This window comes from Myxocyprinus asiaticus, chromosome 16, assembly GCF_019703515.2.
Source record: "Myxocyprinus asiaticus isolate MX2 ecotype Aquarium Trade chromosome 16, UBuf_Myxa_2, whole genome shotgun sequence".
Lineage (NCBI taxonomy): Eukaryota > Metazoa > Chordata > Actinopteri > Cypriniformes > Catostomidae > Myxocyprinus > Myxocyprinus asiaticus.
In genome coordinates, this window is record NC_059359.1 from 6037629 (window position 1) to 6060612 (window position 22984).

General features: G+C 41.8%; 1 protein-coding gene across 1 annotated transcript in view; it reads left to right on the forward strand.

The window, feature by feature from the left end:
- The window catches only part of csmd3a (CUB and Sushi multiple domains 3a), a 437506-nt gene extending 414932 nt beyond the window's left edge, over nucleotides 1-22574 (forward strand). The window contains exons 64-71 of the mRNA XM_051721095.1: nucleotides 2372-2483; nucleotides 5359-5538; nucleotides 5775-5840; nucleotides 13722-13886; nucleotides 17062-17174; nucleotides 17992-18079; nucleotides 19537-19672; nucleotides 20750-22574. Of these exons, the coding sequence (XP_051577055.1) occupies nucleotides 2372-2483; nucleotides 5359-5538; nucleotides 5775-5840; nucleotides 13722-13886; nucleotides 17062-17174; nucleotides 17992-18079; nucleotides 19537-19672; nucleotides 20750-20909 (1020 nt within the window). The 3' untranslated portion in view covers nucleotides 20910-22574. The remainder of the gene's footprint in view (nucleotides 1-2371; nucleotides 2484-5358; nucleotides 5539-5774; nucleotides 5841-13721; nucleotides 13887-17061; nucleotides 17175-17991; nucleotides 18080-19536; nucleotides 19673-20749) is intronic.
- The last annotated feature ends 410 nt before the right edge of the window (nucleotides 22575-22984 follow it).

Genomic DNA, 22984 nt, shown 5'->3' on the forward strand with positions numbered 1-22984 from the left:
TATTTTACAGAGTTGCGATGATCGTCTTTTACATAACATGAAGCGAAGGCCAAAAATTCGTTACGTTGATTAACTACTTTGAGTTGTTCTGACTGCCAACAACTGCACAAGTGGAGCCTGAACTAATTTTTACTCCAACTAACACTTAAAATGATTGCTGTTCTCTGTCTGTATCGCTCGTTTCTACAGTTTTTTTCATTGCTTCTTATAGAGACTGGAACCAGAAAACCAGAAAGTCATAATCATCATGGCGCCGGCCAGTGGTTGGTCAAGAAAACTGTGGATATTAGTGTACCAATTTGCTACATTGCTTAGCAACTGAAAACAGCCTACAGTTCAGCTAATGAACAATAATATTTGGTGGAAGAATACAGACATGTGTTATAGAGGCCATATGTTACAGCGATTTTACCATGGTTAAGGGGGTCTGCTTCACGTCATGCTAAAGAACACCCCATTACCTGTGTTAAAATCACTGTGATGCACAGCCTTTCATAACTTACTGCTTTATCAAATATATATATATATAAATATATACAGCTCTGGAAAAAATGAAGAGACCATTGCCAAATTATCAGTTTCTCTGGATTTACTATTTATAGGTATGACCTCGAATAATGCAAATAAAACAAGTTCATATTCGTTTTTAAATAACAAAATACTCATGTTTTAACTTAGGATTCAATCACAGCTTTCATGCGTCTAGGCATGCTCTCTACCAGTCTTTCACATTGCTGTTGGGTGAATTTATGCCACTCCTTGCACAAGAATTAAAGCAGCTCTGCTTTGTTTGATGGCTTGTGGCCATCTGTCTTCCTCTTGATCACATTCCAGAGGTTTTCAATGGGGTTCAGGTCTGGTGATTGGGCTGGCCATGACAGGTCCAGAAGGAAGCAAGTTTTCTTCCAGGATAACCTTGTACGTGGCTTGATTCATGCGTCCTTCACAAAGATGAATTTGCCCGATTCCAGCCTTGCTGAAGCACCAAGATCAGGATCGGTGATGATCTGTGGGTGGAGGACCACCGGATCAAGACCCTGTCATGGCCAGCCCAATCTCCAGACCTGAACCCCCATTGAAAACCTCTGGAATGTGATCAAGAGGAAGATGAATGGCTACAAGCCATCAAACAAAGCCGAGCTGCTTGAATTTTTGTGCCAGGAGTGGCATAAAGTCACCCAACAGCAATGTGAAAGACTGGTAGAGAGCATACCAAGACGCATGAAAGCTGATTGAAAATCAGGGTTATTCCACCAAATATTGATTTCTGAACTCTTCCTAAGTTAAAACATGAGTACTGATCTGTTTAAAAATGAATATGAACTTCTTTACATTATGCGAGGTCTGAAAACACGGCATCTTTTTTTTTATTTTGACCAGTTGTCAATTTCTGCAAATAAATGCTCTAAATGACAATATTTTGATTAGAAATTTGGGAGAAATTTAGAATCAAACTTTATCAGAACTTTATAGAATAAAACACAAATAATGAATTTTACTCAAACACATACCTATAAATAGTAAATCCAGAGAAACTGATAATTTGGCTGTGGTCTCTCTTTATTTTTTCCAGAACTATATATACACTACCGGTCAAAAGATTTGAAACACTCACTCATTCTTTATTATAATTTTTTTATTTATTTTTTTCTTCACATTTTAGAATAATAGTAAAGTCATTAAAACTATGGAATAACATAAATGGAACTATGGGAATTATGTTGTGACTAAACAAAATCCAAAATAAATCAAAACTGTGTTATATTTTAGCATCTTCAAAGTAGTCACCCTTTGCCTAGAATTTGCAGACATGTACTCTTGACATTTTCTCAACCAACTTCTTGAGGTATCACCCGGGATGCTTTTTAAACAGTATTGAAGGAATTCCCATCTATGTTGGGAAATTATTGGCTGCTTTTCTTTATTATTTGGTCCAAGTCATCAATTTCAAAAACTTTTTTTTATTATTTAATTTTAGTTTTATAATGAAATACATTTATATGGTGGCACAATTATATTTTTGTCTACTAAACTAATTTCAAACATTTATGCATATGCCTTCAGATCAAAAGATTTTTAAGATCATGAGAAACATTTCAGTCAAGTGTTTCAAAAATTTTGACCGGTAGTGTGTGTGTGTGTGTGTGTGTGTGTGTGTGTGTGTGTGTTTATATATATATATATATATTGCAGCCTCACAGAAAACAAAACCTTGTTGTCTGCTAAGATATTTTTCTCCAAACAATCTTAAAGTCAAAGGAGCTGAAATGTTGAGAGCTTGTGTATTTGTGTGTACTGTATGCATAATTTTGCACATCTGTGACTCATTTAAATGTGTAGGCATGTTGACAAGCTTATCACTGTGTCTCAGGTGGGCAGTACAGTAAAGTTCCACTGTCAGACTGGGCACCTGATACTGGGCTCCACTACACGCACATGCCAAGAGGATTTGACCTGGACTGGCACTCAGCCTGAATGCATCCGTAAGTCCTTCTTATCCCCAGAGTCTCTGTCACTTACTTCCAGAACAGAAGGCTATTTATACATTATTGTTTGTTGGATATGCTGTTTTGTGTGTGTGAGTGTGTGTGTGTGTGTGTGTGTGTGTGTGTGTGTGTGTGTGTGTGTGTGTGTGTGTGTGTCTGGAGTGCAGTGTCAAAAATGTACTTCTTTTTTATTAAAGCTGAAGTTTGTCATTACATGTCATTACTCAGTTTGTGTGAGCATCATATTGGCTCAACCAATGGTGTGAGTTGGATGATAAGTTTTTAATTCTGTTTGGTGATGCAAGTGGTATAGAAATTACACACTTCAGCTTTATTGGACAATATTTCCCCGCCGGAATTAATCTTCAGGGGCCTTTTTAGCATAATGAGGGCTTTATTATAACACAATAAATTAATTGTTAGATTATACAGCTGTCTACTCTTGACCGTCATGGTCAATTTTGGTATAATCACTCTTTCAAGTTTTGGTGTTTTTTTGTGTTTTCTTCACAATCAGTGTTTTCGGAGATGATTTTATTTTATTTTAGCGGGTTGACGGTCTCAGACGCGGAGGCATCTGGGATTCGTCCTCCAGATTGAGGCGAATCACTACGTGACCACGAGGACTTAAAAGCGCATTGGGAATTGGGCATTCCAAATTGGGTGAAAAAAAAAAACAAACAATCATCTTAACTAACGTCGCTCGTTATTTTATGATGGAGTAAAGGCTGTTTCCCAAACCAGCTCGCAGATCGCTCGTTATAAAGTAGAACATAAGTGCTTTGTTACGGGAGCTGTCCAGTCCAAAGGTGCTGATCACTTTGGCCAGCATGTCCAGGTGTTTGTCTTCTCAAAATGAAAATAGGGTGGAAATACTGACAAACATGGAAGTTGTTTGCAACCATGTCGAAGCGCCAAAATTTATTACCTAGCTATTACATAATTTAATTTAAGAAATAATAATGGCTTTAGTAAGACAGAGTTTCAGATGTATTGATGCTCAATCATTAAGATTAATGAAAGTGACGCAATAAATGCATGTAACGTGAATGTACGCTATGTGACTCATAAGGGGCTCTCATGTAGCCTTACGTTTTTTGGCTTGAAACTGAACAAATACACACAGAACAGGATTAAAATGACGGACATCAGTATTGAACTACTCATGGACCTGTCTAAATATTAATAGATTATCTGGTTAGTTCAAGGTAATGTGTAATTGTAGCCTTACTGCCATTATGCATCATGCAACTTGTTACTGCCTTGTAAAAAGACTATAGGTGAGCCAATCTGAACCAGCCATTGGAGGAAGAAAGAAGAGGAGGAGGAAGAGAGGAAGAGAGAGAGAGAGAGAAGGAATCTCTCATTGCACACTCTCGCTCTAAAAGTTTTAAACTGCGTGGTCACATTACTCACATATGTCTTCTAAATAATCTGTTTAATAAGAACATATAATCTTTCATTTGCTATTACAATTATGCTTATCAAAGAAGGCTAATATAATGTTATACTGTATTATGGGTCTTGTAAATTTAGACCTATCACGTCGCATGGGCAGACTGCGGAGACTGCCTATTGATTTCAATGCGATTTTTTCAACACTTTTATGTCCTCTGAAATAGTTTACAATGGCTTTCCAATGATCAAAATATATTAATACAATTTATTAAATGTCCTATATAACTGTGAAAGATGCCAGAAAGATATGTTGAAGTTGCACTTAACTGACTTAAGAGCAGTTCAAAGCTCTCATGAATTTACGAAAGTTTTTACGAACTACTTGGATAACGATGCTTTTGGGAAACGCGCCTTAGAGTTTAAGTACTACTTAAGTGCTGCTAACGTTCTACTTAGTGCTTCGGGAAACACAGCCATACACAATTTTAATGGACAGGCTCGGTTGCATTTATAGTATAATGCTCAACACTAGTTAAGCCCAAAGTATACTTCAATTCTGACGTACAGTCTAATGCGAGCCTGTCAAAGTATACTCCATTTGACAGTGCACAGGTATACAGGCGTTTGGCACATGCGCATTATGACTGCTATGAAATGCCGGACAATTTCTCTTCAGGAGTTTAGACCCATAAAGATGTCTTTATATTCCTTCAGACTCGAGTTATACAAATGCAGGTATCTCCAGTCCTCCTCACAAGCTTGCTTTTGACATGCATATCTACTGTTGTTGTTTTTACCTTCGTCTCCTATTATTTACCGGCGATTATGTCACCCTGTGGATCCATTAATTCATGCAAACAATTCCAGGCGAATGCACAGTCTGCACGTTCAAAGATGCCCGGTTAGAAAAATCGGTCTGCACGCGTTTAGTGCTCGAGCACTCTGCTAATGACAAAATTTGCGTCACGCGTCCTATACGCGAATGCTCAGTGTCCGCATCTGACCGAAGTATACTTTGGGCTTTAGTGTGTACACTGAAGATGTTATTGTGTGAAAATCATAAAACCTGTCAAGAACATCTCAAGGTCATATTTCACGTCCAAAATCAAATGAAATAAATAAATAAAAAATTATTATTATTATTTGCTAAAAGAAAATGAAGCATTTTCTTTCTTTGTGAATTTATTTGTGACAGTTTGGGATATTTTCTCAACCATATTTTTAATCACTATGATAATGCAAAACTTTGTATATCACTGCAATGCAAAACATAGTGATATATTATTTAAATTGTAAAGTATTTATACATCATTGTAGTATTTGATGAAATTTGGTTAAATGTCAGGAAAATAATGTCACAATGCAAAAAAATTTAAAAGGTCCTGATATGTCTCATTTCGTTTGATTTTGGGGTGAAATATAAGATGGTTTTCATGAGATTCACTCTTACCGGCTGACATGTCTCCAAATGCAGCTCACTCCTGTAAGCAACCAAAGACCCCACCACATGCTAATGTGCTGGGCATGGACCTGCCCTCGTTTGGCTACACGCTTCTGTACTCCTGCCAGCCTGGTTTCATCCTCACCGGTGGATCCGAGCACCGGGCGTGCCGCTCAGATGGATCATGGACTGGAAAAGTGCCCATTTGTAGAGGTAGCCAGTCAAACACACCACCAATAACACCCACTGTAGAACTCAAATGTATTTCCTGACTGAATTTTGTGGTCTGAAACTTTTCTCTGTTTTCTTTTCTCATGTCAAAGTCAGAAGGAGTCTGATGTCATTTTCTTTGCTGGCTGTGAGAAGTCATGTGTGAAATGCATTTCCTCAAACCCATTTCAAATGCACTGGCTCATTTTTGCCCTGATATACATTTCATTGTCTTTCAGCTGGCTCGAAAACAACAGAAAAAGTCATAACGCCCGTTCAAGGCACTCCAAGTCCAAAAGTAAACGGTGAGTTTTTCACAATGCTGAGCGGGTATTTCTGAAATAATACGAATATCAGTGGTTCTCAACTGGTGGGTTGCGACCCAGAAAATTTTCACAGGTCTATTCTGATAGGGTTGTGGACAGAAAACAATGCTAAAGCAAATAGTAAAAATCAACTGACCATATAATTGTGCATTTAGGGTAGCAAAATAAACGTAGAAAATTTTACAAGGCAGGAGAAAACGCTTCCAATATCTTTTGTCGTTTACTTCAATGTGCGACCAACAAACTCTTTTGCTCTTTGGCGCAAATTCATCTATCACTTGGTATAAGACTGACAAATTAGGCAGATGCCAATATGGACAGATTTTGTGACATGCCACATCCTCAAAAACCATGAACAAAACTGCACAAGGTTAACAGAAAATACGACACAGACTACATTAAATAAATACATAAAATACTGGTTTTCAAGTTTGGTATTGTGTTGGTCCTGAAGCAAAACCTGTTGCGAACTACTGTAATTACTTTTAAAAAATCTGGGATTTTTAGAAAACAAAAGATGTAACATTACGAGAATGAAGTCATAATGTTTTGAGAAGATTCTCATAATAGTCCTTTTATGAGAATAGTCACAAAGTTTTGAGAATAACGTACATTTTATGTAACTTTTCTCATGAGTTGGTTCTCACGATATTACGACTTTAATCTTATATCGCTATGACTTTATTCTCTATATTATGACATTAATCTCATAATGCTCTGATTTACGATGACAGTATGACTTTATTCTCAAAACATGCTACCATAATCTCATAACACTTTCATAATATTCCAACTCTATTCTCATAATGCTAAGACTTTATTCCTGTAACATTGGCTTTATTCTCGAAACATACTACTTTAATCTCAACGCCACAACTTTATTTTCATGGTATTACTACTTTAATCTTGTAATGTTATGGCATAAATCTCAAAATGTAATTTTTTTTTTATTTCAACGTGACAGTAAAACGCAGTCATAATTAATATATAGTGATCTAAAGTAATGTTTTGTATGACTGATTCCTGATCTTTATTTTTATACAACGTATAGTTCTGACTCTAACATTTAATAATAAAATGCATAGTTTTTCATCTGAATTCTGATTAGATGAGACATGTTCATGAGCCATGTAACTGTAGGTTGTTAACTGTTGCCAAGCAATATAGAAACTTGTGGTCGCAGGTGTGCATTTATTGGCTTTCAGCATGGCTTATCCAATCAGAATTTAGAGTCTGAACTCAGTTTTATGTTGCTTCATTTTTTTTGTGATCAACTGTTAGTTCCCTATCTGTCACTCACTCGACGTTGGTGTCGATGTAGTGACACTAGGGGTCACTCTTGGGAGCCCGAGACACCTCTGGTCTTTGATAAAAGGCCAATGAAAATTGGCGAGTGGTATTTGCATGCCACTCCCCCGAACATACGGGTATAAAAGGAGCTGGTATGCAACCACTCATTCAGATTTTCTCTTCGGAGCCGAACGGTCATGCTCATTGAGCTGAATACTACTGTTCATTCACCTCTGCTGGATCTGACAGCGCATTTCAGCGGCTTCTCCCTCCTCTGCACTGGTGCACTGCAGAGAATGCCCCTGGGCGCTTCGGCAGAAAAACTAGAGAGTATATTTTCTGAAAGAGCATTTTTCCCCTCTAAAAGAGTATATATTTCTCTAAAAGAGCGCACACACGGAACGTCTTTTTAAAGACGCGTCTTTTTAAAGATGCTTTTCCGATTGTGTGTTATTCCTGGTTGTGCTCGTTATCTCTCGCCTTCTAACGGTCACGATCACTGTCTTTCGTGTCTGGGCACTGCTCACGCGGAGACAGCGTTCGTGGATGGTCACATTCTCATTGCGAGAATGTGTCCATGGCAACGTTGCGGTCGCGGCTCGCCTTCGTAAGGAAGCGAGCCACCCCAGAGGCTCCCGCCTCGGTCCTTTTACCCACGGGTTTGAGGCCAGCGCGGCTAGCACTGGGGGCGATTTGGGGACCCCAATGGGACCGCCTCCGCCGGGTATCCCCCCGCGGAACTCCCATTCCCCAGCACGCTCGTCTGCCCCGATCGGGCTTCCGGGTGAGTCCGCCGGCTCGTCTCACGGCGAGTTCGACCTCTTATTCGGAGCCCGCGAAAGTGATGAGCTCTCGAGCGCAGCATCGGAGAGCGGGCTCGTCCAGTCGGAAGCCTCGGCTGGGCTCCTCCCTTCGGGGTCGATCTCCCAGTCACAGGCTGATGCGGAGGTGACGACATGCTTTCCCGGACAGCCGCGAGCGTCGGTTAGAGTGGATTTCACCGCTCTTCCCTGAACCCTCGCGGCTCTGTGATTGGTTCCGGGGCTCGCGGCGCCGCTCAAAGCCACGCCCCGCCCCGTTCCTTTCTTCCCGGAAGTGCATGAAGAGCTGACAAGATCGCGGGAGGCACCTTTTACTGCCCGGTCCCGATCTTTTCAGCTTCCCCGCTCTCACTACCCTCGATGGTGGGGCGGCCAAGGGTTATTCGGCAATCCCCCGGTGGATAAAGGCGCTCGCGGTGCACCTATGCCCGCAGAGCGCCGCCACCTGGCGTGGGTGCCCAAAGCCCCCGTCCAAGGCCTGTAGGTTTACGTCGTCTCTGACGGTCAAAGCCTACGGCGCTGCTGGACAAGCCGCCTCCGCCCTGCACGCCATGGCTCTCCTGCAAGTCCGCCAAGGCGCTAAAGGAACTGCACGAGGGTAGTTCCGCCCCGGGATTGATGCAGGAACTGTGCTCGGCGACCGACCTCGCTCTCCGAGCGACGGAGGTCACGGCGCGGTCTCCCGGGCGGACGATGGCCACACTAGCGGTCCAGGAGCGCCACCTTTGGCTCAACCTGGTCGAGATGGGTGAGGCCGACAGGACACGATTCCTTGCTGCCCCCATTTTCCAGGCGGGCCTATTCGGCGACACTGTCGAGGACTTTGCCCAGCAGTTCTCGATGGTAGAGCAGTAGATGGATGTTAGCCGGCTTGTCCTGCCCCGGCGTGGCTCAAGATCCCCCCATCTACTCATCGCCGAGGGCGTCCCCCTGCGGTGACTGCACCGGCTCCGCCGCAGCCCGCCCCTCCGGCCCGGCCCCGGCGTGGAGCCCACCGCAGGAAGCCGACGCCACCCGTCTCACAGCCGGCACCGAAGAACCCACGGTCTTCGAAGCGCCCCTGAGACGGGCGACCCAGGGACAACGAAACCCGCTGCTCTGGAGCTGGTAAGCAGATCTTCTTTTTGTTACCTTTTGCATTTAATTGCGCTGCATGCCCAAGTGGCTGCAGTACTCAAGAGCTCCGCAAGAGTGGTTTCCTTGTTCCCTGGGTCACATATTCGGTGTGTACGGCTGGCATTACGACCACCGTCCACCACTCCATTTGGCAGGTTGGCGCTCCAGCGGCGGTCTCCCGCCCTGAGCGCCCAGCTGTGGCACAAATCCGCCCCCGATGTGACAGTCTCCACGGGTCATGAGGACAGGCCTCTTCCTCCCCCGTCCCAGGCTGTTCCGGGGGTGGTCACAAGGAGCCAGGTAAGTGCTTCGATGTCCTCGGACTCAGCACGGCCACGATGTGGTGTGGCACCTCAAGCTCCGCCCCGCCGCGAGGCCCCACCCGCCGGTACATCCGATGACGTTGTCCCTTTGGTCCCCCTTGCGCGGAACTCGGGTGCATGGCTTGCGCTTTCCAGTACGTCGCGAGGGCTGGTCCGGACCGTCCGACTCGGCTGCACGATTCACTTCGCTGGGCATCCGCCCAGGTCCAGCGGTGTCCACTTCACCTTGGTGAAAGATGGAAACGCTGCTACCTTGCGCGGAGATCACTACCCTCCTACGGAAGAACGTGATAGAACCTGTTCCTCCAGCCGAGATGAAGAGGAGGTTTTACAGCCCCTACTTCATTGTACCGGAAAAAAGGTGGTGGGTTGCGGCCAATCTTGGACCTGCGAGTATTGAACCGGGCCTTACACAGACTCCCGTTCAAGATGCTGACGCAAAGACGCATTCTAGCGAGCGTCCGGCATCAAGATTGGTTCGCGGCGGTAGACCCGAAGGATGCGTACTTTCACGTCTCGATCCTTCCTCAACACAGACCCTTCCTGCGGTTTGCGTTTGAGGGTCAGGCGTATCGGTACAAGTCCTCCCTTTCGGCCTGTCCCTGTCTCCTCGCGTCTTTACGAAGATCGCGAGGCTGCCCTTGCCCCGTTAAGGGAGGTGGGCATTTGCATTCTCAACTATCTCGATGACTGGCTAATCCTAGCTCACTCTCGAGACGTGTTATGCGTACACAGGGACCTGGGGCTCTCACACCTCAGCCGACTAGGGCTTCGGGTCAGCTGGGAAAAGAGCAAGCTCCTCCCGGTTCAGAGCATCTCTTTTCTCGGTTTGGAGTTGGACTCAGTCTCCTTGACGGCGCACCTTGCGAACGAGCGCGCCCAGTCGGTGCTGGCCTGTTTGAAGGCGTTCAAACAGAAAACAGCGGTTCCACTGAAACATTTTCAGAGGCTCCTGGGGCATATGGCGTCCTCGGCGGTGGCCACCCCACTCGGGTTGATGCATATGAGGCCGCTTCAGCACTGGCTCCAGACTCGAGTCCCGAGACGGGCATGGCGCCACGGGACACACCGCGTGGCCATTACGTCGGTCTGTCACCGTCTTTTCAGCCCTTGGACCGACCTCTCGTTTCCACGAGCAGGTGTTCCGCTAGAACTGTTCTCCAGGCGCGTCGTGGTCACGACAGACGCCTCCAAAATGGGCCGGGGCGCTGTTGGCAACGGGCACGCAGCTGCCGGCCTCTAGATGGGTCCGCAGCTGCGTTGGCACATCAACTGCCTCGAGTTACTGGCAATTCTGCTCGCCCTGCGGAGGTTCCGGCCGTTGATCCAGGGCAAGCACGTGCTAGTTCGGACAGACAGCACAGCAGCGGTAGCATATGTCAACCGCCAAGGCGGTCTGCGCTCCCGCTGTATGTCACAACTCGCCCGCCGTCTCCTCCAACGGAGTTAGCAGCACCAAGTCGCTGCAAGCCACTCACATCCCGGGCAACCTCAACACTTCGGCGGACGCGCCGTAACAACAGGTTACCCTCAAGGGAGAGTGGAGACTCCACCTTCAGGTGGTCCAGCTGATTTGGAGTCGATTCAGTCAGGCACAGGTGCACCTGTTCGCCTCCCAAGAATCCTCCCACTGCCCGCTCTGGTACGCCCTCACCGAGGCCTTCCTCGGCATAGACGCGCTGGCACACAGCTGGTCCCCTGGCATTCGCAAATATGCGTTTTCCCCAGTGAGCCTGCTCGCACAGACCCTGTGCAAGGTCAGGGAGGACGAGGAGAAGGTCGTCCTGGTAAGCACCCTACTGGCCCGCCCAGACGTGGTGCTCGGACCTCACGCTCCTCGTGACAGCTCCCCCGGGCAAATTCCCCTGAGAAAGGCCCTTCTTTCTCAGGGAAGGGGCACCATCCGGCACCCACGCCCAGACCTCTGGAATCTCCATGTCTGGCCCCTGGACGGGACGCGGAAGACCTAAGCTGTCTCCCACCTGCGTTGGTAGACACATTCACTCAGGCTAGGGCTCCCTCTACGAGGCGCCTGTATGCCTTTAAGTGGTGTCTGTTCGCTAAGTAGTGTTCTTCCCATCAGGAAGACCCCCAGAGGTGCGCAGTCAGATCAGTGCTTTCCTTCCTGCAAGAGAGGTTGGAAGGGAGGCTGTCCCCTTCCACCTTGAAGGTGTACATTGCTGCCATAGCAGCACACCATGACGCAGTCGATGGTGAGTCCTTAGGGAAGCATGATCTTATCATCAGGTTCCTAAGAGGTGCCAGGAGGCTGAATCCCTCCAGGCCACGCCTTGTTCCCTCATCGGACCTCTGTAGTTTTTCAGGGTCTACAGAGAGCCCCCTTTGAGTTTTGCAGTCAGCCGGGCTTAAGGCACTCTCCTTGAAGACTGCCCTCCTGACTGCGCTCACTTCCATCAAGAGGGTAGGTGACCTGCAAGCGTTCTCTGTCAGTGAAACGTGCCTGGAGTTCGGTCCGGGCTATTCTCACGTGATCCTGAGACCCCCGACCGGGCTATGTGCCCAAGGTTCCCACCACTCCTTTTAGAGACCAGGTGGTGAACCTGCAAACGCTGCCCCAGGAGGAGGCAGACCCAGCCCTGGCGTTGCTGTGTCCGGTGCGCGCTTTGCGCATCTATTTGGATCGCACGCAGAGCTTTAGACTCTCTGAGCAGCTCTTTGCCTGCTTCGGTGCACAGCGGAAAGGAAGCGCTGTCTCCAAGCAGAGGATCGCCCACTGGCTCATTGACGCCATAACTATGGCATGTCTCGCCCAAAACATGCCACCCCTGGTAGGGCTACGAGCCCATTCTACTCGTGGTGTAGCGGCTTCTTGGGCCCTGGCCAGAGGTGCCTCTCTAACAGACATTGCAGAGCAGCGGGCTGGGCAACACCCAACACCTTTGCAAGGTTCTACAACCTCCGGGTGGAACCGGTTTCGTCCCAGGTAGTGGCACGCAACACAAGCGGATAAGCCCGGGATAGCCGGCCGGGTGTATCACTTGCACATAGCGCCTTCCACCTCCTTTTGAGCTGAAGACGTGCGCTGTTAATTCCCAGTAGTGTTCACAAAGGTTGTTCCCTGGTTGACTTCCTCCGAGCCCTGTGGCAGTCGAGTTTTCGGAGAGACTCGCTGCCGGCCCAGTACACGCGCTAACTAAGAGCCCGGTTCTGGGGCTCCGCTTCCGGTAGGTGCTCCGCATGTGGCAGTTCCCTGTAAGGCTAACCCCATGCGATCTATATCTTCCGCTAGTTCGTTTCCCTACTGGCAAACTGCGTCTTCCTTGGGCAGAGCCCCTCAGTCTCCATGTTGTAGTAACTCCTCCCCCATTGGGTAGGATCTACCTTGAAGGCTCTCCACATGGTTGGAAAGACCATGTGATGTATTCTTCCACTTAAATATCCCCCCCCTCTCTTGGGGCGAGGTGTGGTCTCCGCGGTGTCCTCCCCTTGGGAGGGACACCCCCCGACTAGACCTGGCGGCCCAGTCGGATAATCCCCCTTCTTTTTTAGGGAGTGGAAAAAGAGAAGGGGAAAGAGGCCATGACTGGGTTAAGCCTGTCTCTATCTCTGGGTAGTCGACTTGTCCCCAAAAAGGGCCGTTCGACACTCATAACTGTGTTGGGGGAGGTTACGTGTCGACCTGGTGTGCTGGCTATGAGGCACACAGCAAGTCTGCCCACCACACACCGCCAGTTCACGTAACACAGTTCAGCCTTGTGGCGTTTTGTATAGGGACCCCTAGTGTCACTACATCGACACCAACGTCGAGTGAGTGACAGATAGGGAACGTCATGGTTACTGGTGTAACCTCCGTTCCCTGATGGAGGGAACGAGACGTTGGTCCCTCCTGCCACAACGCTGAACTACCCGCTGAAATGGCCGGACCTTATATCGGCTCCTCAGCGTAAAACCTGAATGAGTGGTTGCATACCAGCTCCTTTTATACCCGTATGTTCGGGGGAGTGGCATGCAAATACCACTCGCCAATTTTCATTGGCCTTTTATCAAAGACCAGAGGTGTCTCGGGCTCCCAAGAGTGACCCCTAGTGTCACTACATCGACACCAACGTCTCGTTCCCTCCATCAGGGAACGGAGGTTACACCAGTAACCATGACGTTTTATGTTGCTTTATTAACAACTTTGTTGTTTAAGCCAATATTAAAGTGGATAAGGAATAGAGTTATGTATCAGTTCAGCTCTGCTGTCATTCGCAGCTTGTGTCTGTGAAAAGAGTTTGAGGTGGTAATTGTTACAAATGCAAGTGTAAATGGCCTAATTACCTCTGATCTGACATGTTAAATGTTCTTAGTTGCAGTCCCTAACGATGTGTTGGCACCCGCTTACGTGTGGAAAGGCTCGTTTGAATACAAAGGAGTAAAACAGCCGATGACTTTGACAATCACTAGTTTTAACACGAGCACGGGGAAAGTCAATGTGACTTTAACTAACAGGGACTCAGAACTGCTGTTGTCAGGTAAGAAACCATCAGTTGTCAGAAAAATGTAATTTACCCTTTGAAAAAGACTGACTTTAGAGTTTTTTCTAAAGGGTCTAATAGCCAGTATATTCCAACATAGTTTCATAGAATAAATGTTACCATAGCAAAATGTTTGCCAACTGACTTTTACGTGCCCCATTCCACGTTTTGACGCAGTTTCCTGGTGACGTTAACACTAGAGGCGCTACAACAACTGCGTTTCATTCACTTTCATAAAAATCACAGCTACTACGGCAGATTATGACTTTATAAACACTTATTTTTCAAACTATTTCTCACACACTGCTATGTTATGATATTGAAACATTTTTGCTGTAACGCGTCATTTGAAAAATGATACATTTTAGCGGTTGCATTACAGACCATTGTGATTAGCTTCCGCGGTAGCTCACCTGGTAGAGTGTTGGACTTTGGACTTGGAAGACTGTGGTTGTTCAAGTCTAGCCAAGCATGCAAGTTGACACGTGAGATGAAAATGTCATAGAAGCGACACGAAATTACATGGTTGCATTAGAATATGATTTTCATGTCACATTTGCTTTTTCCACACTATCGGTTAGGTTTAGGTGTTGATTTAGAATAAGGATGTATGTTTTGTTTACCTTTCATTTGCATTTAGAACACTATTGGTTAGGTTTAGGTTAAAGTTTTAGGTGTGGGAGGTACATTAACCTCCATTTAATATTCACCTTAAAAACCTTGTCCGATTATGACACCATTTCACTCCCTTTTGGCGCCCCCTGCTGGACCTTTCACTAGGAAACTGCAGTGAAACGTGTAAAGAAGCACGTAGTTTTTGCAAAATTTTTGCAAAAATGTTGCCACAGTCACATAATTATCATTATATCAGGCTGCTATATTCACAAGTACTAATGTGTAAATGTGTTTTATTGCAATGACAATCAAACATAAGGGTGGGTGGAATGACCAAAATATCATGGTTTAACCTTTATATTGTGCTCCGGTCAAAACTGACTGATTAACCTTTTTTAAAAGGTTAAAATTTTTGAAAAGGGTAGTTTATTTCATCCAGTTGGAGTATAATACCCTGACTTTGTTCACTTTTTCTTTTTTTTCTTTTTCTTTTTATAAAATTTTATTGGTTTTATTAGACACTCCTGTTTATTATATTTATGTGTGTCAGTGGGAATTTCATACACTAATACTCACTGCAGTTTGGAATCTGAGTGAAACAAATTTGCTCATTGCATCTGACTAACTGAGACCTTTCCAACGTTATATAACACATGGCTATCTCGTCTTTTTTTATGTTTTTACCAACTCTGAAGACACCGCCTGGCCAAAAAAAAAAAAAAAAAAAAAAAGGCACGGTTTTGATTTAAATAAGCAGATACTTAAGAGCCTATGATTGGATCATTATTGCAGTGATTAATATGTTTCAGCTGGCAACAATCCTTTTAACCCTAACTGATGCAGTGAGTAGCTTCTCATTTCATGGAAAAGATGTTACTGTGTTTCAGAAGGGGAAAATTATTAGAAGGATTGTGGTGAACCGTCAGCTTCACAGAAGAAATGTGGTAGGAAAAAAATCTTGAATGATCATTATCAGAGATCATTAAAATGCTTTGTGAAGTCACATCGTAAAAAATCGACAGTAGAACTCACGGCTGTGTTTAATAGTGAAAGTAAGAGCATTTCCACATGCACAATGCGACAAAAACTTACAGGATTGGGACTAAACAGCTGTGTGGCCACAAGAAAGCCACTTGTTAGTGAGGCTAATTGGAAAAAACTACTTCAATTTGCTAGGGAGCATAAAGATTGGACTGTGGAGCAATGGAATAAGGTCACATGGTCTAATGAGTCCAGATTTACCATATTCGCACTGTAATTAAAGCAAGAGGTGGTCCAACGAAATATTAGAGTATGCAACTTTTTTTTGGCCAGGAAGTGTATAAGTGTTGTGAAATCAAATATGCTACTTATGAGAGCAAAACAGTTCTAATTTGTCAGGAAATTAAAAAGTATTATTAAAGAATTGGTAGGATCAGCTGCATTGTAAAGTCCAGATTCTAAGCTTTAAAATGACACCTATTTTGTTCAGATCAAGCAGGTGGTTATTAATTTATTATGTAATTATGATATATGTATATATATATTTTATTTAATTTTTTTCTGCAGGGAGTGCCCCCACTAGCCCGGTATAAGCTCAGATCAATGAATCCTTCTATCAATATACATATAAAGTTTATATATATTATTATTTTATTTTTTTTTTATGTTAAAAAAAGAAGTACAGAACCTGTAATAATTACAAAAACAATGATGGCAAAAAGATCTAATGCAATATCTTGGGATAATATATGCAACATGAAAGATTTATTAACAATCTTAGTGGGCCAGTCATTTTTGAGTTCAGTAATTTTATATCATGTTAACAGTATGTTACATTTTTTTTTTCTCCTCAAATTTAATGACAAAATGGTTTATATATTTCTATATATGTGGTAATGCCTGTTTTTGGATAACCTATTGATTAAAAACCTATACTCAAAAAAATACATTACACAATTGGTATTTACAACATAGTTTCATTAAAACTCATAATAATTTGTACGAAATGATGAAATCATAAGATATCATGTGACTTGGCTCGTACAAAATGTATGACTTTTATTCCCACAGAGACCAACCAATCAACAAACAGAATTTCAAATCGATACAATACAGGCATCAAATTTGAGCTAATCTCCTATCCAGCACTTTATTGAAAACGTCAGTAAACAAATTTAGTTACTCATTCCATATTTATTTATTTATGCAATACAAATGATTGATGTATATCAATAACCTGTTATACGCTTCCCTCGTCTTGTTCCAAAAACAATGTTTTTTTTCTTCCATGTCGCGCAACAGATATTTACCTGTTCAAAACATGGTTAGGTTTAGGGTTTGGGTCAGAGGTTACACTTTATGGTTAGGTTTGGGTAAGGAAAAAGTCTTAATGACATGTTTGTTGGTTTCTTTTAATTTTTCACTATGGGATTAAAAGTCATACTTTTTTGTACGTGCCAACTCATACGATTTCTTACAATTTTGCCATCTCGTACTATTAAGATGGTTGGGTATTTAGGGGTTTCATGTGTGCCCAGAAAGTTTTCCCAGGAAATGTTTTGTGATTGTAACACAGGTATTTATAAGAGCAGAGACGCTCGCCTGACGCTGCAGCTGTATCACATGAGAGCTTTGGTGAAGACCACGTACAGCAAGATCACGGAGGAGACCTTCATCATGGATGGCTTTGTGAGTGTACTAAATTTTTTTTACTCATCTAAAGTGCCGTGTAAATTGTGGTTTATTAAACAGATAGTTCCAACTCTAAATGCTGATCTAAGTCTTCACCTCACATGAGTGTACATCAGAGATTTGCCTATAAGTACTAGTCATTTATTTATGTTTAAAACCTTGTTTGTGTGGAAGTTAGCTGGAAACTCGAGGTCTCCATGGAGTAAGGCTACACAGATTTCTTTCAGCTTGCAGTACTGTGCTGATGTACTAACTCACAGCAGTATCTCACAACAGTAGCTCACAACAGCTAAAAAATAACATGTATTTTGAGAACAATAGACCTTTTTCACACTCCGGATTTTGGAACGTGGAAGTAAACGTTTGCAGGGTAAACTTCGACAGCGGTGAATGGGAGTGAATAGGAGATCTCAGAAAATATTATTTTCACTTACCCATTTGCTCCAAGATCAAAAGAAAAAATCCACTCTTACGTTTGAATGACTTTCCAGAAGAGGAAAAAAAATAGACAGCGGTGGATTAAGACGCTGGAGAAGATGCCAAATTTACTGTCACTCTCTCAGCAGCTGTAATAGAAACCCCCACACAGCTGTGGTAATTCATTTTTTAAAACTAATTCCAGGGTAATTTAACACAAAGCATAATGTTTTAAACTTACACTCAAAATTGTGAGATTTACGCTGCTAAATAAGGCGAAAACACATCATCACATTCTGTGAAAAGGGTCTAAGAGAACAATACTCTGTTATAAAACAGAACATAAGCTCTCAGTATTGTGAATTTGAGAGAACATGATGTTCTTCTCTGCCTCTAGGTCTCTGCTGACCATGAAGGAAACACATACTTGTTCCAAGGCTTCATACAAGATAGAGACTATGGACCATTTGGACTACAGAGACAAGGTGTGTTACATTTCAATAATGTGATGAATTATATTAATTCTGTGGTGCAAAACAGGGAATAATGATAAAAAATCAGAAATCTGTAAATCCATAAATGTAAAGACTGAATCTATACAATATCAGTCATAAATCGAAGTATATAAATCTACATATTTAGTAAATCCTGAATTTATATATACACTGGTGGCCAAAAGTTTGGAATAATGTACAGATTTTGCTGTTTTGGAAGGAAATTGTTTCTTTAATTCACCAAAGTGGCATTCAACTGATCACAAAGTATAGTCAGGACATTACTGATGTAAAAAACAGCACCATCACTATTTGAAAAAAGTCATTTTTGATAAAAATCCATCACACCAACACCTTATCCTTGAGTAATCATGCTAAATTGCTAATTTGGTACTAGAAAATCACTTGCCATTATATCAAACACAGCTGAAAGCTATTTGGTTCATTAAATGAAGCTTAATATTGTCTTTGGGTTTGTTTTTGAGTTGCCACAGTATGCAATAGACTGGCATGTCTTAAGGTCAATATTAGGTCAAAAATGGTAAAATAGAAACAGCTTTCTCTAGAAACTCATCAGTCAATCATTGTTTTGAGGAATGAAGGCTATACAATGCTTGAAATAGCCAAAAAACGGAAGATTTCATCCAAAGGTGTTCACTACAATCTTCAAAGACAAAGGACAACTGTCTCTAACAAGGACAGAAAGAGATGTGGAAGGCCAGATGTACAACTAAACAAGACGATAAGTACATCAGAGTCTCTAGTTTGAGAAATAGACGCCTCACATGTCCTCAGCTGACAGCTTCATTGAATTCTACCCGCTCAACACCAGTTTCATGTACAACAGTAAAGAGAAGACTCAGGGGTGCAGGCCTTATGGGAAGAATTGCAATAGTTTTTGAAACTATTTTTCAAATGTGCTGTTTTTTAACATCAGTAATGTCCTGACTATACTTTATGATCAATTGAATGCCATTTTGGTGAATTAAAGTACCAATTTTCTTCCGAAACAGCAAAATCTCTGCATTATTCCAAACTTTTGGTCGCCAGTGTGTATATATATATATATATATATATACACCTATATCCTGTCGGTAACAGTAAGTATGAATGCATGGCATCATTATAATATGTTAATATAACAAAGAATTACGTAATTTCATTCTAATCATACTCTTATTAGAGATGCCTAGCAACAATTGCCATCTGCTCTCATAATCACAAGGTCATTACCATTTAATTATAATAAAGAGATTAGATCTTTCATAACTCTCCCATAATATCTTGCATAACTAATTTAGGTTTTAATGAAGTATATCACAATTGCATGTATCTTTAGAGTAATCTCATGTCTTTGTCAAGTTTTATTTCAACAGTTATGCAATCTTATTGATGTGTGCATTTGTATCACTTGAATTAATATGTTAACATGATCAATATTTATTCAGGTCTGAACATAGTGGAGACCACCAAAAGCCCAGAGATCCCACCACGAACCAACAGCAGCTCGGTGGTCATCGCGATTCTTGTGCCTTTCTTTGCCCTGATTTTTGCAGGCTTTGGATTTTATCTCTATAAACAGAGGTATGTGTGTCAGATTACCCATATGATGTCTTCTTTAAGGATGTGTTCATAGTGGAATACTAACTTACTGCATACTGTGTGGTATACACTGAATCCTGCTTTCTATTTTTTAAATAATATGTGAAATAATGCATTATATGCAACAATATGCTGATTTTTTTTGTATGTAGTTACAAAAATGTAGTTATATCGTTAGACAGGTTTTTTTTTTAATCCAATTTTAAATTAAAATGTCTAAACTCTTGGCAGTCTGTTAAAATAATTAGTAAAAAGCAATTAATTTGATATTTCTTCCAATTAATTCATAATTTATTTGATTTTTTTTTTTTTTTTTTTTTGCATGTTTAAGGCAGCCTGTGACAATCAGTTATCATTTACTAAAACTACGTCCAAACTTTTATTATTCATTTTATTTTATTTTTTATTATTTGAATTATTGTTTTGCATTTTTAATAAAAAAATTAATAAAAATTATCATACTGTGAAATGCAATTACTGTATTAATGCAAAACTGGCATTTCCAGTATCACGAACAAAGATGGAATATTTTTTCTTAACTCATTTTATCGGACTGCCATGATTTAAGACATTTTAAATTGGATTCAATTTATTTATTATTATTTTAACTAATAGTCTGTATTTTTAATCAAATTTTTATAATGACATTTTTTAATCCAACTCAAAACATCTTAAATCTTGGCAGTCCGATAAAATGAGTTAAGTGGTAAGATAAAACGGTCACTAATATTTTATTTTCACATTGAGACCGTTGAATTGCACAGTACATTATCCCACGCTCTGTGCTCAGGTTATATACTGCACATTTTGAAAAATATAGTAGATTATATGGGTATTCCATGCATACAAAAATTTGCTGTATACTGTGGAAGTAGTAAGTGTAGTATACTAGTGTGCTATTCCACACATAGCCTAAGAAGCATGTTACCAGAAAGGCAATTATACATTTTGTATCTAATTAGCTGGGTTGGTTTTATTCAACTATAGTGGATATAATATAATTTGTGGTAGGTTTGGAATTCGATGTCTGATGATATGTTCGTTCTCATTTGTTCACAGGAAGTCTGATAAAGCAGAGTACAGCGGCTGCTCTGTGCATGAAAACAACAACGGTCAGGCTACATTCGAGAATCCAATGTACAACACCAATACCAAATCCATCGAGGGAAAGGTTGTCCGCTTCGATCCCAATCTCAATACTGTTTGCACAATGGTTTGAGGGTTTGACGCTCTTAGGATTGTCACTTTTCTGTTGCTATATTTCATATTCTTTTAAGTGACTTTCAAGCACAGCTTTGGGATGCCGTATTCACACAGTGGCTCAAAGCTTTGCGTGGATTTACAGGAAAACAACAGATTCTTCACCGTTTGAGTGGAGAAATATATATTATATACACCTCACTCTAAGAGTGCTGACTTTGTTTTTAAAAAGAAATAGAAATCTACCACCCCTGGAGTCGCGAGTTCGAATCTAGGGTGTGCTGAGTGACTCCAGCCAGGTCTCCTAAGCAACCAAATTGGCCCGGTTGCTAGGGAGGGTAGAGTCACATGGGGTAGCCTCCTCGTGGTTCTCGCTTTCAGTGGGGCACGTGGTAAGTTGTGCATGGATCGCAGAGAGTAGCATGTGCCTCCACATGCTGTGAGTCTCCGCAGTGTCATGCACAACGAGCCACGTGATAAGATGCACGGATTGATGGTCTCAGAAGCGGAGGCAACTGAGACTTGTCCTCCGCCACCCGGATTGAGGTGATTAACCGGGCCACCACAAGGACCTACTAAGTAGTGGGAACTGGGCATTCCAAATTAGGGAGAAAAGGGGGATAAAAAAAAAAAAAGAATAGAAATAAAAAAGGTATACATGTATATTCTTTTCAACATGAGGATATATTCACAAAATGGAGGGGATTCATTTAAGTCATTCAAAGTGTGTTTAATCGTGCACATTGAATCTTATTGTCATCACAGTGCGCTTAAACCTACTAACCTCTTACAATCCAAATTGCTTAAAGAACATGAGCTATTGGATGGTTCTCACCATCTAAATGTAAACTTTCTCATGGAATATGGACACTCGATCCTTAGTTATAAGAAACAAAGAAATGATTGCTTTTACAGCGAATTATTACCTTCATTTTTTTCTTGATGTATTAAAGGTGAAGTGTGTTATTTTTTCAATGTTAAAATACTTTTGTCTTATCTCAGTTTATTGTGCAACTATAAGTCATTCATTAGCTTGATTCCCATGAAAAGTGTAAACACTGTGGCTCTGTGGTACTTTCAAAACATTGCTCTGTTTGAGCGGCCTGACATGTCACATGTGTTTGGGGAAACCTTTTTGGAAACGACCATTATATTTGCAATTCCGTTTTGTACCACTAGTGGTGCAAAAATTACATGCTTCACTTTTAAATGAGGAAAAGTCAACATGAAAATAAAATTGTCCCTATTTACTTTCTTGGTTTTAAATCTTTCATCAAAATATAATAATTTTCTCCGCCGCTGAAACAATGTTGCTTTTTTGCTGATGTCAGACATTTTTTTCCCATTATAATTATTTTAGCTAATTTTAGGGTCACATCTGACTTAGGTACTAGCAAAACACCAAGATTCCCTGGTTCTAAAAGCTCTGTTTCATAACTCATAATAGTGCCTTGTAATATATTTCATTGATGTTTTGGGAGATTTTTTTTAATTTATTTATTAGTTTATTACGCTTACTAATGATTTTATTATTATTCTTTATGGAAAAAAAGTCACTTTTGCACATACCTGCCAAATATGATCAGATATAGCATCACTGCTGTGTTTGAATTCTTTGTGCCGCTTTCCATAATGTCTTTTCATCAACTACAGTATTTGTATATTTATAAAGTTTTTTTTTGGGGGGGGGGGGGGGGGAGTAAAAAACTGAAGCAGCGTTGTTGTGTTGTGTATTTGGCTCTCACTGGTCCTAGCAGTGACACGAAATATCAAACACTGTCAAAGATAAGGTTTGCTTTTAAACATTGGCTCATACAGATGGGTCCACCATGCTTGTAAATACATTCATATCAAATGTACAAATATTTAAACTTTTTGTAAAGATTTATATTTTTGTGAGAAATTTGTAAAATAAAAAGGTTATGTAAATATCCATTTGTAAATGCCATTTACAAATAAAAAGTAATTTGCTTTTTTACATTTTCTGGATTATTTCTTTAACTATTCACAGCTGTGTATAATTACTATAGTGAATTAAATGCAAGAAACCATGTTTTAAAATGGGAGACAAAGGTGTTAGCTACATATCTGAAT